The 15174-nt window shown below is 36.6% G+C and overlaps 1 protein-coding gene across 1 annotated transcript in view; it reads right to left on the reverse strand.

The window, feature by feature from the left end:
- Window positions 1–1869: 1869 nt before the first annotated feature.
- Window positions 1870–15174, reverse strand: part of LOC136246519 (uncharacterized) — a 31246-nt gene continuing 17941 nt past the window's right edge. The window contains exons 2-4 of the mRNA XM_066037996.1: window positions 4163–4303; window positions 2921–3074; window positions 1870–2089 (exon numbers count right to left, since the gene is read on the reverse strand). Of these exons, the coding sequence (XP_065894068.1) occupies window positions 1996–2089; window positions 2921–3074; window positions 4163–4303 (389 nt within the window). The 3' untranslated portion in view covers window positions 1870–1995. The remainder of the gene's footprint in view (window positions 2090–2920; window positions 3075–4162; window positions 4304–15174) is intronic.

Below are 15174 nucleotides of genomic sequence, written 5' to 3' on the forward strand. Positions count from 1 at the left end.
ACCAGCTTCAATCCTTTTGGTATCAAGTATTGATACTCTTTTAAATTGTACCGTATGACTGGTATCAATATTTTTGGCATTGCATTACCCATCTCTACTAATTCTCAAGGTACTTGGATAACCAGTTACACTATGTTCTTTTAAGCCACTTAAACATAGCTATAACATTACCCTTAAGAGCAGAGAAGCTATCCACAACTATGAATCTGCAAAGCAGTGTATGCAAATACGAGTATCAATACTTGATACAAAAAGGGTTGAAGCTTGTTCACACGATGTTTTGTTCACAATGATTGTGAAAAAATTTGGAAAATCACTAATATGGGCGCATTTGACAAGTAATATATTTAACGAATGAGTAATAAGCTTCTTGGCCATAATCCACATGTTAAAGATTTTAAATTCCTTGAATTACAAAAAAGTTTTTTTGAAATATTTTTAAAACTGGACCCTGCACTAAACAGCAAAACATTAAAATTCTAATATTTCATGCATGACAATAATTATGGGTGATTTTCCAAAATTCGGTCACTAATAACAAATTTTATAGTGCAAATCTACCTGTACTTGTTAATGATTATTAGGCATTCTCAACAACTTAAATTACAAGAAAATTATTGAAATTAGCAAATATGCTGCTCACAAATTTGCCCATAATGCTTTCAGGAATTTTCCAAAATTTTCACCTATTATGCTCTTCAGTGTTCTCATTATGTTTGCATTGAGCTCCTGGGTTATTACAATTATCTTGATAATTAGTGAATGCTCTATTAGAGTATTTCACTACAAAGTGACTGTTCTATTAGAGAGTATAATATATCGATCTAAGGAGCTATGTACAATGCACTTGAGTGCTCTATTGCAGTTTGCAATTTCCAATGACTTCAAGGAATTAAGCTCCACACAGTTTGAAATATCTGCTAGCATTATGCTGGCATAGTACTCTACCCTTATCTGGCATATTTGACAAAGGCCTAATTTAAAACTGATATTATTATTAAAACTGTGCCCTGCTCTTATCAGCAAATCACAAAGCATGACAAATTCTGCTTATTTCATTCATGCCCATATGGGTGATATTCCAAAAATTAGTCACAGTGAGTGGTTTTATACATATACCTGCATAAATATGCAGTCAGACAGCACAACTACTGTATATAGTATTAACTTTATTCAAAGTGAGATCAAGATTGGTTAATCTTCCTGCAGACACATTTTGACTTGGCTGCCACTACTTCAATCTCTTTTTCAAGAAGAATATTTTTGGCAAGAGATTTCCCAGAATGGTCGGGGGAATCTTGAACACTGACTACTTAAGTTTTTTCCCTTGCCACACCCACTCATGGGGCATTGTATTGCCTTATCTGCGGTCGTGTGTGTCTGAGGACTCACTCACTAGTTAGCTATTTATTTATAATTTTATTTTACTTGTAATGTAACTTTGTTATTCATTAATATTGATGGTTTCTCTCTCTGAGAGGCCGCCCTTTCAGAAAATTTATTATAAATTGCTGAGGCCACAAAATTGTTGCATGCTGTTTTGAGCTGTATCTGTATGTTAAGATGAACACATCAATAGTCATTTGTAGCTCTTATCAAGCTAATGGTTACTTGGTAGGTTTGATTGTGGGATAGTATAACAATAAAGCTATAGACATGGAGAAAACTGCTCAAACACTGGTGATATGTTTGATATTATTATTATTATTAAAGTTTTATCGATATCGCCTTCTTCAAATATAACATGCAACCACTTTTTGATTCTACAGCTTTTCACACAAGCTTTTGAAAGCCACACCCTTTTCCACAGTTTGGCTGCTTTGTGTGGTACTGTATATAAAGCACTCTATGATGCAATTCATTCTGAAATACTGTAAAGAAGTTAGCAAATTGTTATGTTGAACAATTTCTAACACACATTAATAAACTACTACATACAGTATGTTCAAATCCTAAAAGTCTAGTAAATGCAGTAACAAGCCAGCCATCTTGGATTCAAGCAGGTGGAGGTTTAGGTGGAGTCTGGCTGCAGAATGCATCACTAAAGATCAACCACTCACCACCGACTTTGCGCCATATCGTGGCATGACTACAGGACAATATAAATGCATTGTCATTATAGTGTTTAGCATATACCTCACAATAAAAGAATATATTGACCCGGTCAGTTAGTCAGTCATGCATGTGGATATATACACATGCATGTGATGTAAGAATTGTGATAAAACCTGAAGAAACCAGCTTTGAAGACATTCATTGAGACATGATAAACTAGTTTTATACAATGTAGCTCTTGTTTGGTTGTAGTAGCTTGATTGTAGCTCTTGAGTATTTAGTGGTTTTGTTGTTTTGTAATTACTTTGTGGCTTCTCAAAACAAAGTTAATCTAGTCAAGATTGTTAGTCCATAGCGTTTACTTAAAGGTAAGTGGTTTGGTGTAATGTGAGGCTTACACTGCATGATTCAGTGTGCCTTGTAAAGTAGCCAGGAAATCCAGAGTGATAGTCAATAGTTTTCAAGTTACACTTTTAAACGCATTGCTTAAAGTAGTTAGGTGGCATTAGTTAATCAATCAGTAGAAATTCTGTCAAATATGATTCGTAGCATGTCATTAGAGGCATTTTGAATCAGCCTAAATGCACTTCAGGGCTTTATTATACCTAACCAATGCTGTCAAGTCGTAAAAGCTTGGATTATTACTTAGACTCTTTAGTGAGAAAATAGCAACCTTTCTTCATCTCTACTACGTACATGTACCATACTTAGTACCATGCATATGTAAACTTCATTATAGTGCAATCTGGAATTATACATGTATGTCAGGTTATCATTACTACACAGAGAAGGCATTTAATACTGTCTATGGAGTGTTACATCATATTACAGTATGTACATACAGAGTGCTAGTGGATGCTCTTACTTGAGTTTATCAAAAACTTTTTTGCCTTCCAAGTAAGCAATAGAATTCCCATCAGTATAGTAACAGTCTGCTCCCAAGGGAACTATTGTTTCAATTGTCTCATCACCTTCCTTTACTCCTGCCTTAATGAACCCTTGTCCCACTTTCTTTACAGCTATGTCCATGTAAAATTATATTGGTAGACAATAATATTCCTGGAGCTGTGGTGTATAGTAGAGTGTAACATAGGCAATTAGTGACCATGCAACTACTGGTATATAGCATTTTAACTAGGAAAGTTTCTGGATTGAGATGGAAAGCAGGCTAGGTATTTTCAATTAGGGATACGACACAATCACTCAAATAGTTTCATTATTTATTTTAAATCAAGTATTCTAAGCTTTGGGAGCAGATTTGGTACTCTATGGACATGATTAACTTAGATTTTAAATGACAATAGATTTTAAATGTACATGATTGTATGGTCATTTTCTGACAAAATAATTAGGCTTGTAAGAGTTGTACCAGCACTTCAGAACAAATGTTGCAGTTTCTTTCCCTACAGAGTTATTGTATTGTGTCTGTGAATTAAAATTTTGAATATTCATTTTGCTAGCATTCAGAATAATATTACCGTATATGACCGTATTAAAGCCGGGCTCAAATACACGCAGGGGCTCAAATATACGCCGGGTACAGCTAGGGGACTTTCATAATAAACGCCGGGGCTCATTTAAACGCCGGGGTGCTAATGATATGCACTGAAAGGGGTTCTAAACTCGTGTCAGATGCTAACTATACAGTGATGTCTTGTCTTGTTCGACTATGTCTTCTCTTCTGGTGATGGCCATAGCGTATTTATCGTGGTCATTGTCATCTTTCCGCCCGACTTCCAATGTTTCACCCAGCAGAGGAGTCCAAATGGGTTTATGTACGTGATGGGCTATGGATTTCGTATTTCGTAGGTACTTGTACTGGCACCTGTCATTCTCAATGAGTGGCTAGTAAGAAATAAACGCCCGGGTCCAAATTAACGCCGGTCTCATTTAAACACCGGGTCAAAAATGATTTATAGGAAATAAACGCCCGGGCTTCTATACAGTCATATACGGTATCTATTTTAGCACTGTTTTCAATCGTCTGCATTCATATCTTCCACTGTGATAAATGCTTGATTTATAATGTACTAAAAATTTAATGTGAAACGAAATACTTGTACAGGATAACTAATAAATATATGACATTTTAACTATCACACCATACCTTCTCGTCCAATCATTATTGGACCCCCATGTGGCACTATCCTACAATCTTCTGTGTACACTGAGGCAGCTTTATCAAACTCTTGTGCAAGGAATGCTTGTTGCAACTTCTTAGCTTGTGCCTTAATTGCATCTATGTCTGCTACATAATTAGTAAATAGCACATACATGAAATATTAATTTATGACCGTATGTAATCTAACGTGTCACTGTATGTCAATATGTGACTGGGAATCTGAAAACAGAGTGTGTGGGCATGTGATTTTGCCTACTTTTTCAAACTTCCTTGTCTTTTATACCTGTCTGTCTGGTCCAGTATGCTATGGCAATGAAACTTTTAGCAGTTAGTACCCATTTAATTGGCTTTACAATGTAAGTTACAGAATACAAATATTCTGTTCGACTACTGAGATATGACCTGTAGAGTGACGGGGTGTATTTTGTGTCCACATGCTCAGTTTTCACAGGCCCGGTCACATACGTATTATGCTTTGAAAATAGCCCATTACACTTTGAGCAGTAATCAAAAGCAAACTGTGTTATGTATAAATTGTGCTTTCAAAATCACAATTATGCTTGAGTATTGACTTTTTTATTAATGTATCAACATTTCAAACTGACCTTTGTATTACAGTAAGTGCCTGTATGCTTTATTAGAATGTCTCGATCTGACTTCTGTGAATTGTGCATATAACCAGCCAAGAAACAATACGTATATGAAAATGTTGAAAGTGTGTATTTTGCTGCATGCGCATTATACATTAGCATCTTGAAAATTGTCCTTATAGCTACGAATACCCAGAAATTTGTATATTTCACAGTTATACTCTTTGTCAGGATATTTGCATTTGTTGCACGATTTGAAGATTTTTGTTCTTGGCCACCACACAGCTGCAAAGTATCCAGATTGATTTTTACTTCACATGTCATGCCAATTGCTAAAGAGTGTGTGAAGCAAGTTGCACAGTAGTGGTAATCCCTGTGTCAAGCATATATAGTCTAATCTTGCAGTAAGCGGCTTATTTCACGAGCCCATCCAATTTAACATCAGAAATGTGTGTTACTTTTTGCAAGCATACTGTATGTAGAGCCACGCTAATTTATCAGTGAGGTGAATTGAAGTTCATATGTGCACATGCAGACATGCATAAATTTTCATGAGATAAAAATTTTCATGGTAGCTTCCAAATTGTGAAAACCATGAAATTTACGTACCACAAAAATTTATGGGTATACGGTATAATGATGGCATACTGCTTGATGCTTTTGTTGACCTACTATTCCTGAAATCATGCCAGCACAAACTTACATGCTATATATCCTGAACACATGCACATAAATGAATGACCACACCTGTTAACATATATATGTGAACAGCTGAAGCCATATTACGTATTAACTTTTGTTTAAAACAAGTTTGAAACAAACTGGCTAAAAATATGCATACAACACTTGCACTTTGCAATGCAATGAAACAAAGCTCAAATCAATAAAATTTATACACCATCAGAATCACATATTTATGGACCATATGGATGTTCTATGTGCAAACTGTATGTGGGTGAAAAAATTACAATAATTAGAAATAATGTTCATTATTGTCACCAAATTCTTTGTTGAAATGGCATTTGTACACGTGGAGGAATCATACAGTACGATAATACTGTATGGTAGGGACGACGAAGATGTGGGCATGGTTTACAAAAATAAATCAAGCCAAAATCATCTTTGCAAACCCTTCATGGCCACTTGACAGTATTGGTCAGGTATAACCAAGCCCAAACATGCCTTCAGAACGACCAGAAGCATTTTCGATCAGGTGCTACGAAATTAAAAAAAATAAAAATTTTCGCAAATTTTCTCCTGCCTAACTGCCTCAATGCCTGATGCGTTCAGTCAAGCGTAGCAGAAAATTGGCTACAGCTATAGCCTTATTTCTTTGGCGGAAATGCTTTGAATTTCATGGAGATGAAACTTTTAGTATTTTAAATATCCTACAATGTATGCACTATTGCTTACTGATTTTCCTTTGATCCTTCTTTATCGTGGCCATTGCTCAGCAGTAGGGCTTCCATATCAATAGGGCTTCCATAATCATTGTGAATACACATGTTATCGCACCAAACTTTTAGAATACATTTGTAATTTGACGTTTGGCTTATACAGGATCTATCGTACATCGTTGACAAGATACACGCGTAAGACATCTTGTTTAGTATTCGTGTGTTTGTTGTTTAGCAGCTAGGTTTAACTGCTTGTGTTTCTAAACGCATTTCTTTGTGACTAACACATTCTTCGCTATTAGGCCACTCCAAATAAATTCTCTGTTTTCCGTCCACTGCCCGCATCTGGTTACTGTCAGCTTTAAAACTTCCATTATTCCGTATTCTTCCATTATTTTCCGTTATTCTTGCATACTGACAGGCTCAGAAAAAGCCATATCGAAACGGTGTCAGCAGTGCTATCAAGTTGGCCCGCCACACTTCACGCTTGTGTTATTTTTGCAACTTAAAAGGAAGGATCAAGCTTAGCATGCTTTTAATGGTTGTGCCTGGAAAATAACGGCTTGAAAAGCTGCCAATTTGTATAATGAAATAATGGAAATGGACCGCCTGCCTGCATGCAAATATGCTTGAGTCCAGGACGGGAAACAGAGAATTTATTTGGAGTGGCCTTACAGTATTAACACTTCTTTATGTATCCTTGAATGTGTTTACTATTGTCTACACAAGTCAGCAAAACCATATACATACATGATTGGAATAGTCAAATAACTATCTAAAGCTGTTAACACTATTAAGTGTAAAATGCATATACAAAACTTCTAATTCAATGCATGAATAATAATGTATTAAGTACATAATCTCATAGAAACCCTGCATATTATGTTTTGTCACAATTCCTTGTCATTTGTCAGTCGCTCCAGCAACATCGTCTTTATGTGCAACAATTACTTGTTGTGTTCCACCATATTCCCACTACAATGATCAATGTGTACTGTATAGCTAACTTATGACAGGTACAAAGAAAGTATAGCTTATTTGGTAACATCATTGTTAACAAAGTTATAGCTAATGAATATGTAAAAGGTAGAGTAGGGCTTGTCATACAGTACGATAGTAACTGTATAGTAGGAACCACAAAGGAGTAGGCGTGGCCCACAAAATAATATTACCCAAACATCAGCCTCAATTTTCCTTACAACGATGAGGGAGTATTAGTGAGGTAAAACTTAAACCCAAACAAGCTTTCAGATCGACCCGAAATGCTTTCAACAATATCTTGATTAAAATGCTGTGTAACGGGTTGAACATAGCTGACAACGAAGTGTATATAGTAACTTCACTTTTCACATGATAATTGATATAGCTGGGGCATGCAGTGCCTTTTCAGATGTGGTATGCGTGGGGTCACCAGCTATAATACAATTATTTACAAAAAAAGTTAACAAACAAGTACACGAAAAAATTTGGAATTTTCAACTAGAGTAGGGACGACAGTACATTGATAAAAAGTACTGAAACAAGTACATAGGGGTAGTGAACAATACTAAAATACAGTTAAATAATAAGACGTGTTATATCTCTACTGTGCTTAAGATGCCATAATGGAAATGCACAGTAGGGATATAACACGTCTAATTACATGTATTTAACTGTATTTTAGTATTGTTCACTACCCCTATGCACTTGTTTCAGTACTTTTTATCAATGTACTGTCGTCCCTACTCTAGTTGAATATTCCAAATTTTTTCGTATACTTGTACAATTATGAAAAGCACTACACCTTAAAAGGATTTGCCAATTTATACATGGTGAGCAGTCTGACCTAAGCCCTGTCTTCGTAGCTTGCTTCAATCATGAGTTATAATATAAGTGCCTATAATTGTGACCTAATTTTAGAAAACCGTCGATATCCGCACAATTTCAAAATGCATTTTATTTTATTCTATTGTAATTGTAATTGTAATTGTAATTTTTAAGCAGGGAGTCCACTCAGTAAAACTGATTTTCAGTGGAGCCCTGAACAAACATACAATAGACACATACTATAACTAATAATATACAAAAAAACAAACAAACATACATACACAACTAAGGATACATAGACAAAATTACACAGGAATTAAGATAATAATTATGAAATGACGACAATTTGGTTTTCGCCACAAATGCTCTACTGTTTCTTTACTTTTGGAGGCAGTTAATGATTGGGCAACTTCTCTGGAACAGCGTAGTAGTACTCACTGCATTTTCTTAGACCTAGCAAAGGCTTTTGATTCTGTTTCCCATCCTCGTTTACTGTTGAAGTTGGAATCTCTTGGAATCTCTGGTGATATTTTGATTTGGTTAAAGGCATTTTTAACAAGTCGATGCCAGCGTGTTGTAGTTAATGGGAGGTTTTCCTCATGGCTTCCGGTTACCTCAGGGGTGCCCCAGGGTTCAGTCTTAGGCCCTGTTCTTTTTTTACTTTTCATTAATGACATTTCCTCTGTTATATCTCACAGCAAAGTCAAACTATTTGCTGATGATGTCACGATCTACAAGGAAATCTCATCACCTGATGATGTTAAATTGTTGCAGTTTGATCTCTCAAGTATAGCTCAGTGGGCGAAAAAGTGGCTCTTGCGTCTCAATCCAATTAAATGTGATAGCATAGTGATTTCCAACAAGCGTTCCCCAATTTTACCTTCATACCATCTAGATTCTTCTGTTATTCTACACCATCCTGTAATTCGATACCTAGGCATTATAGTTGACACAAAGCTGAACTGGAATGAACACTGTAAATATGTTTCAGCTAAAGCTACTAAAGCACTCAATTTTCTTCGCCACTGCCTGTTCAATGCTCCTTCATCCATTAAATCTACTGCTTACAAATGCATTGTCCGCCCCGTTATGGAATATTCCAGTCCAGTTTGGCATCCTCATACTGCTGAAAACATCAATGCTCTGGAATCTGTTCAGCGTAGAGCTGCCCGTTGGGCTTCCAATAGTAGGTGGATTCCTTCATCTCACTGTTGGAGTAAGTCTTCTGACGAATGCATCCAAGCATTAAAGTGGCCTACCATTCAACAGCGTCACAACTACTTTACTATTTGTTGTATTCATGATAGTCTCTACCACAGGAATTCCTTACCATTTAGTGAACATTTTCAGTTGTCCCAAGCTCCCACAAGGTGTCACCCTCTATCTCTCCAGCCTGTGACATCGTCTATCAATTCGTTTCGTTACTCTTTCTTTGTGAACAGCCCATTTCTGTGGAATACCATACCCCATACCATCCTGCGAATTAAACAGCCACCCTTGTTCCGTTTAGCCCTCCGTCGTTTTCTTTTTTGAATCTTCTGTTGTATACTTAATGTTCTTGTTTTGTTAGTATTTATTTTTGTTCTTGTAGTAGTTTTGTTTTACAGGTGTATTTGCTTATGTCATTGTTTTTGTAATTTCTGGTGTGTATGTGCTTTTTGTGGGAAGTACGCCTACAGGCTTGTCCTTTTGTACAACCCGGTCTTTTGACAAAATTGATAATAACATAACATAACATGACAAAGTGGCAGCCCCAGTAACAGTGGACTTAAGGTTGTTCCATAAAACAGTTTCTTTGTTTTCTACAGGGACAGAGGAATGGACTAGCCAAGTTTCAGCTTCCTAAGTTAAGCAGCGTTGGAAATACAGCACTAGACAGCCAGACGAGCAAATAATTTGATATAATACAGAAGCTATAGAGGAAAGAATCTACAGGCACTTACATAAACCATCATAACTTATCGATATAACAACGTATGGAATTGAATCTTGGCTCATTGTGTTCGCCATGAATTTGTGCATCCATCAAGGTACAGTGGTTTCCCCAGGCATGCTTCTTTGTTCGAGAAGGAAGGCAAATTCACTGAAAAATGATCGTTGGTAAATTCTTTCGTCACCGTAATGTAAACAAACGTCTGTAACTTTGGAATCTTTTCGTGTATGGAGATGAAACAAAGATTTTTGTACCCCCGATGGACAGGCGAACATGATGATGCCCAGGATTTATCCATTGACAGCTTAATTCGCCCACCAGCGAGGCGATAAAAACTTGCATATTTTTTTCTGGAGCTTGCGTTTTTTGCCCATAGTTTTTAAATGCGTTTTATTACAAAAGTACTGTTGTGCGTATATCGACGGTTTTGTTTTGTTATGGTTTTCCAAAATTCGGTCACAATTTATTTACACTATATTGTCGCTGTACAAATTAAAATTGTTATTGTTCCAACTATCTAGTGCTTAGATTATGTATTGTTTATTCACACTTGAAATGGCTTCCATACAGTTGCAATGTCCCTTTAATTAAGGCATTACTCAGGGAAACAAGATTAAACTCATACACCATCTTATTATTATTTTCCTGCTCATGGAGAGTTCAACTAAATTAATTTTGTTTTGTTTTAGTAGCTCCAACGGTGTACATTAATGATGCAGCAGACGTGAACAAACTTATTGTTGTCCAAAAATGCCACATGCATGTATGAGTGACTACAGGTAGGCATTCCAGCCCAATTTTTAAAGTTTAGAAAAATGGACTTATATGCTCAATAGATAGAGTATTGATTGCCGATCTCAGAAATATATAGTTTGTTGGGTTGGAATTAGCTACTTTGGCATGCACAGCGCTTAAAAACTGAAAAAAGGTACATTTTTTTCTCGAGCGCTCCCATACATTTTAAAGGGGAAAATGGCACAATTGAATTAAGAAGCCATCTAGTAACCTGGACTGTCTTGAAACTGCAGTTGCTTCTAGCTGCAAATTTGTACATGTAATGATAGTAACTTGAGGCCTTATCGGATCTCAACAATCTTTGTATGGTTTGTGGTGAGCAAATAAGTTTCACCTATTGCACACTTTTCAATACAATGGTGTATACCCATAGGAAGGGGCTATCTCAAGTTAGTAAAAACATCAAGTTAACAACTTATAAAGGTAAACAACTAAAGTGGAGGTGTCACAGTGATGCAACAATACCTAAGGTGGAATTATAGTTTCAATTAGGGCATTGTTATGCCGACTTTGAAGTGGTTTATACTTTTGAGCTGATGACACAGCCATCAGAAAATTGCTATGGAGCTGAAAATCGCTAACCCGAGCGAAGTTACTATGCCCTTTAAAGTAAGCACTAGTGACTACCTTCCATCCGACAGTACGTTTTTAAAAGTTTTAAAGTATTCTACATACATTACAAGGCTTGGAAACATTACAAAACAACACAAAACATACTTATATGTAATGCAAATGATAAAACTAAGATTTTCATGATGATCAGCGTGTGGACAAACCCCACAGCGATTTTCATCCTCATTGGAGCTTGGATGACGGAGCAATCCTAAGCTAAACGTGAGTTGTTATTTTGTGCCTGGGTTCTATTGGGGAATATACGGAGGTTATTTTTATTAAAAATCTTGGATACTGGATTGCCTACTACAGGGATAAAAGTATAATAATTATCTTGATTTTCCAATATATGGCAAATATTTTAATTCAAATTTCAACTCTGTAGACCAATGGACATTAGCTGCAATTTTAAGTGCCTATATGTAGTTTGTATTCAGCATAGTCACTGTACAGTAGACCCTCTCTTATCCGACCCCCTGTGTATATTTCCATTTGATAAAGTGTTTGGATAATTGAAATCGTTCGGATAACTGAAGAGACATTAGGATGACATATTTACATGCACATGTACACTTTATTTGAATTACAGTACTTGTATTGAAATAAAATGTTACGTTGTACATGTACACTGTTACTTCGCATGGAAAAAATTAGATAGTGTACATTGTTTCATTGAAGCAAACCGTTTTTTAATAGCAAGGGATCTTAGCTCACGTATTGTCGTCAAATTATACATGTTTGCCTCTGGTTGAAATTCCAGCTATTTTAAACACTTTTCAAACATATCTGCAGCAGCTCCATGAGAAATAGTGCACCCTTCACTGCTATCGACATCATCATCACTTTGGTCAACATCATCTTCACCAGTTTCTGAATTTTCTAGCTGAACGACTTCACAGGTTTCATCATCAGTGTAGACCCTGTAACCCTGATCATTTCTATCTTGCTCTAACCAGTCAAGCACATCCTCTTCTTCAAGTCGGTTTTCTTCATTCTGGACTTCATTTAACATTCTCACCATCATCAATACATCAGCAGCAGGTTCATCAAATTCTATCATTTGGATGACTTCATCTTCGTTGTCTATTGGTATGATTTTCTCCCATGATTTCCTCAGTGTTTCAGCCTTAACCTCATCCCATGCTCCTTAATGAGATCTACCACCACCTTCATGTTGACAGACTTTAAAAAGTCTATGATAGACCTACCATCTTCATCTGCTAATAGCACTCTACTCAGCAGCTTCTTCTTGTAAATACGTTACAAACCAATCAAAACACCCTAATCCATATGTTGAATAAGTGACGTAACATTGGGTGGCAGAAATTTAGCCATGATTTTTCCATTTTCACTAACCAACTCATCTGCATCAGGATGGGCAGAACAATTATCTAGAAGCAGCACAGCTTCACAGTCTTTGCCTAGTTTCTCTTGGACGTACGGAATGAAATTATTATGAAACCATTCGTGGAACAAACTAGACTCCATCCATGCGTTCTTTTGTGCTGAGTAGACAACAGGCAAAAGATCCATGTTAATGCCTATAAAGCACCTGGGCTTTTTAGCTTTTCCAATAAAATGAATGGGCAGTTTGACAGTGCCTGAAGCATTAGAGCAAACATTCAGGGTTATTCGATCTTTGGCCTTCTTCTGCCCATCAACTGACTTTTCAAACGAAGCAGCAAGTGTTTTCTTAGGCAACAAACGAAAATAAAGTCCTGTTTAATCACAGTTAAAGATGTTATCTAAAGGAAAGTTCCTCGCTCTGACAAATTCACGAAACGACGGCACAAAGTCCACAGCTGCATCATAATTAGCAGACAACTTTTCACCTTGGCTTGATATATTTCGTATTCCATGTCTATTACAAAATCTCCATTTCCACCCTTCACTAGCAACGAATTTGTAGTTGTCTCCAAACAGCTTCTTACTTAATTGAACGGCTTTCTCACAAAATATGGGCCCCGTCACTGGTATCCCATCCATCCGCTTTTGTTTAAACCACAAATACACAGCCTTGTCCAGTATCGCACTAGTTCCTAGTTTCAGCATCTTGGGTTGGTGATGCATTCCCATATCTAGCGTTTCCTTCTTGAAGTCTAGAAGTTTCTGGCGATCCCTTTTAATATCGCTCACGGTACTCTTACTGATGTCATATTTTGTTGCAATTGCTGCTAAGGAATAATTATTGTCGAGCAACTCTAAAATCTTCAGTTTTTCATCAACAGTTAGCACCTTCCGTTTGCGTTTTACCGTCGCCATGTTTTGAAAACAAGCGCACGTGATTTTTTGTTTTTTTGCAAAACCGATTTCGGATAATCGAGGTTACGGATAATCGAGGGCCGGATAAGAGAGGGTCTACTGTACTGATTTATTTATATCTCTGTCTACTGCTAGTTACAATCAAAACTGATACTTTGGTTATCCATTCTCTGCACCTCGTTTTGTACATTGTGATAATGCTGAGTACATAAGGCCACTATTTCGTGATTTTCTGTTTTTCATCACAAAATTCTAAATGGATTGCAGGCAGGCAGGTATTATCCATAGAACTTGCCACAATATAACTAGCTAGACTTATAATTATTTTCACCCTCCAGTGCCTGATACTCTCTGCATAACAGGCAATTTGCTAACTTAGCTAACTTAACATAGCTACTGTGACACTGTAGCTAGTTTGTGGCAACTATTCTCTTTAGATGTACAATAGCTACATTACATTGGAACCTGTTTTAGCGGCCACCTATATAGAAAGGCCACCTCTTTAAAAAGACTACCTTTAAAATTCCCCTAGTGAGAAATGTATACTGTATATAATCCACCTATCTAAAGCAGCCACTTGCCTACTCTCCAAGAAATCTTGTCCCGGAGGTGACCGGCTTAGACAAGTTCCACTCTATAGTCATAGTTTGTTACATGATCTGTTCCACTTGAGGATCAACTTCTTAGTTGTAAACTTCATTGCACCAACCTTCACATTCTCTTAATTGTGTACAATGCATGAGGTAGCTACTGTATGAGTGCAACTTTCTTGAAAACTGAACTGCACATCCTCGATATTTGGTTAATCAGATGAAATAGTGGTCAAATCTAACAATGGGGAAATACGTACTGCAGCAAAATACAGTGGAACCTCTCTATTATGGACATTTTGAGACCCAGAATTTTTGGCCATTTTCTTGCTGTAATGTAAAGAGGTTTTCCTCTTTGTACAGGTAATCACACACATTTGAGTGCAATTATGGTATAATTGTACCCGTAACAGCCAAAATTGCACTCAGATTCGCCTCGTGCAATTTTGACTGTTATTCATACAATTATTCCTTAATTGCACTCTAATGTGTGTGATTCCCTACTAATCACATAGTGACCACCCTTCATAGTTTGTAGTACAGTTCTATCTGGCCATTAACTTCTACCAGGTGATTGCATCATCCTTGTTTGTATGACACCATTAATTTTGTTGTTGCACTTAAAAGGCTTCATAAGTCAGCAATTCTGATTGGCTACTCAAAATGTCTACATATGTTACACTTAAAAGGCTTCTATTGTCAGCTCATTTGATTGGCTATAGATCATATCATTTTCTTGTTGCGCTTAAAAGGCTTCTGTTATTCTGCAATTTTATTGGCTACTTTACAGTTCAATTACAGAAACAAGGCCATGTGGTTTGGGATTAATTGCACTCCTACTATTGAGACTAATGTATGGAAACTAAATCAGTATGTGATTACAGAGATAAAAAATGTATTAACCAAACCTGTTGGGACCAAATTCTTTGCCGGAGGTTTGTTCTATTGTGTCCTTAATTCAGTGTTTTTATTTGTTAAGAGAGGTTCCACTGTGCATGCAGGCACTGATGAA

The sequence above is a fragment of the Dysidea avara genome, chromosome 2 (assembly GCF_963678975.1).
Source record: "Dysidea avara chromosome 2, odDysAvar1.4, whole genome shotgun sequence".
Lineage (NCBI taxonomy): Eukaryota > Metazoa > Porifera > Demospongiae > Dictyoceratida > Dysideidae > Dysidea > Dysidea avara.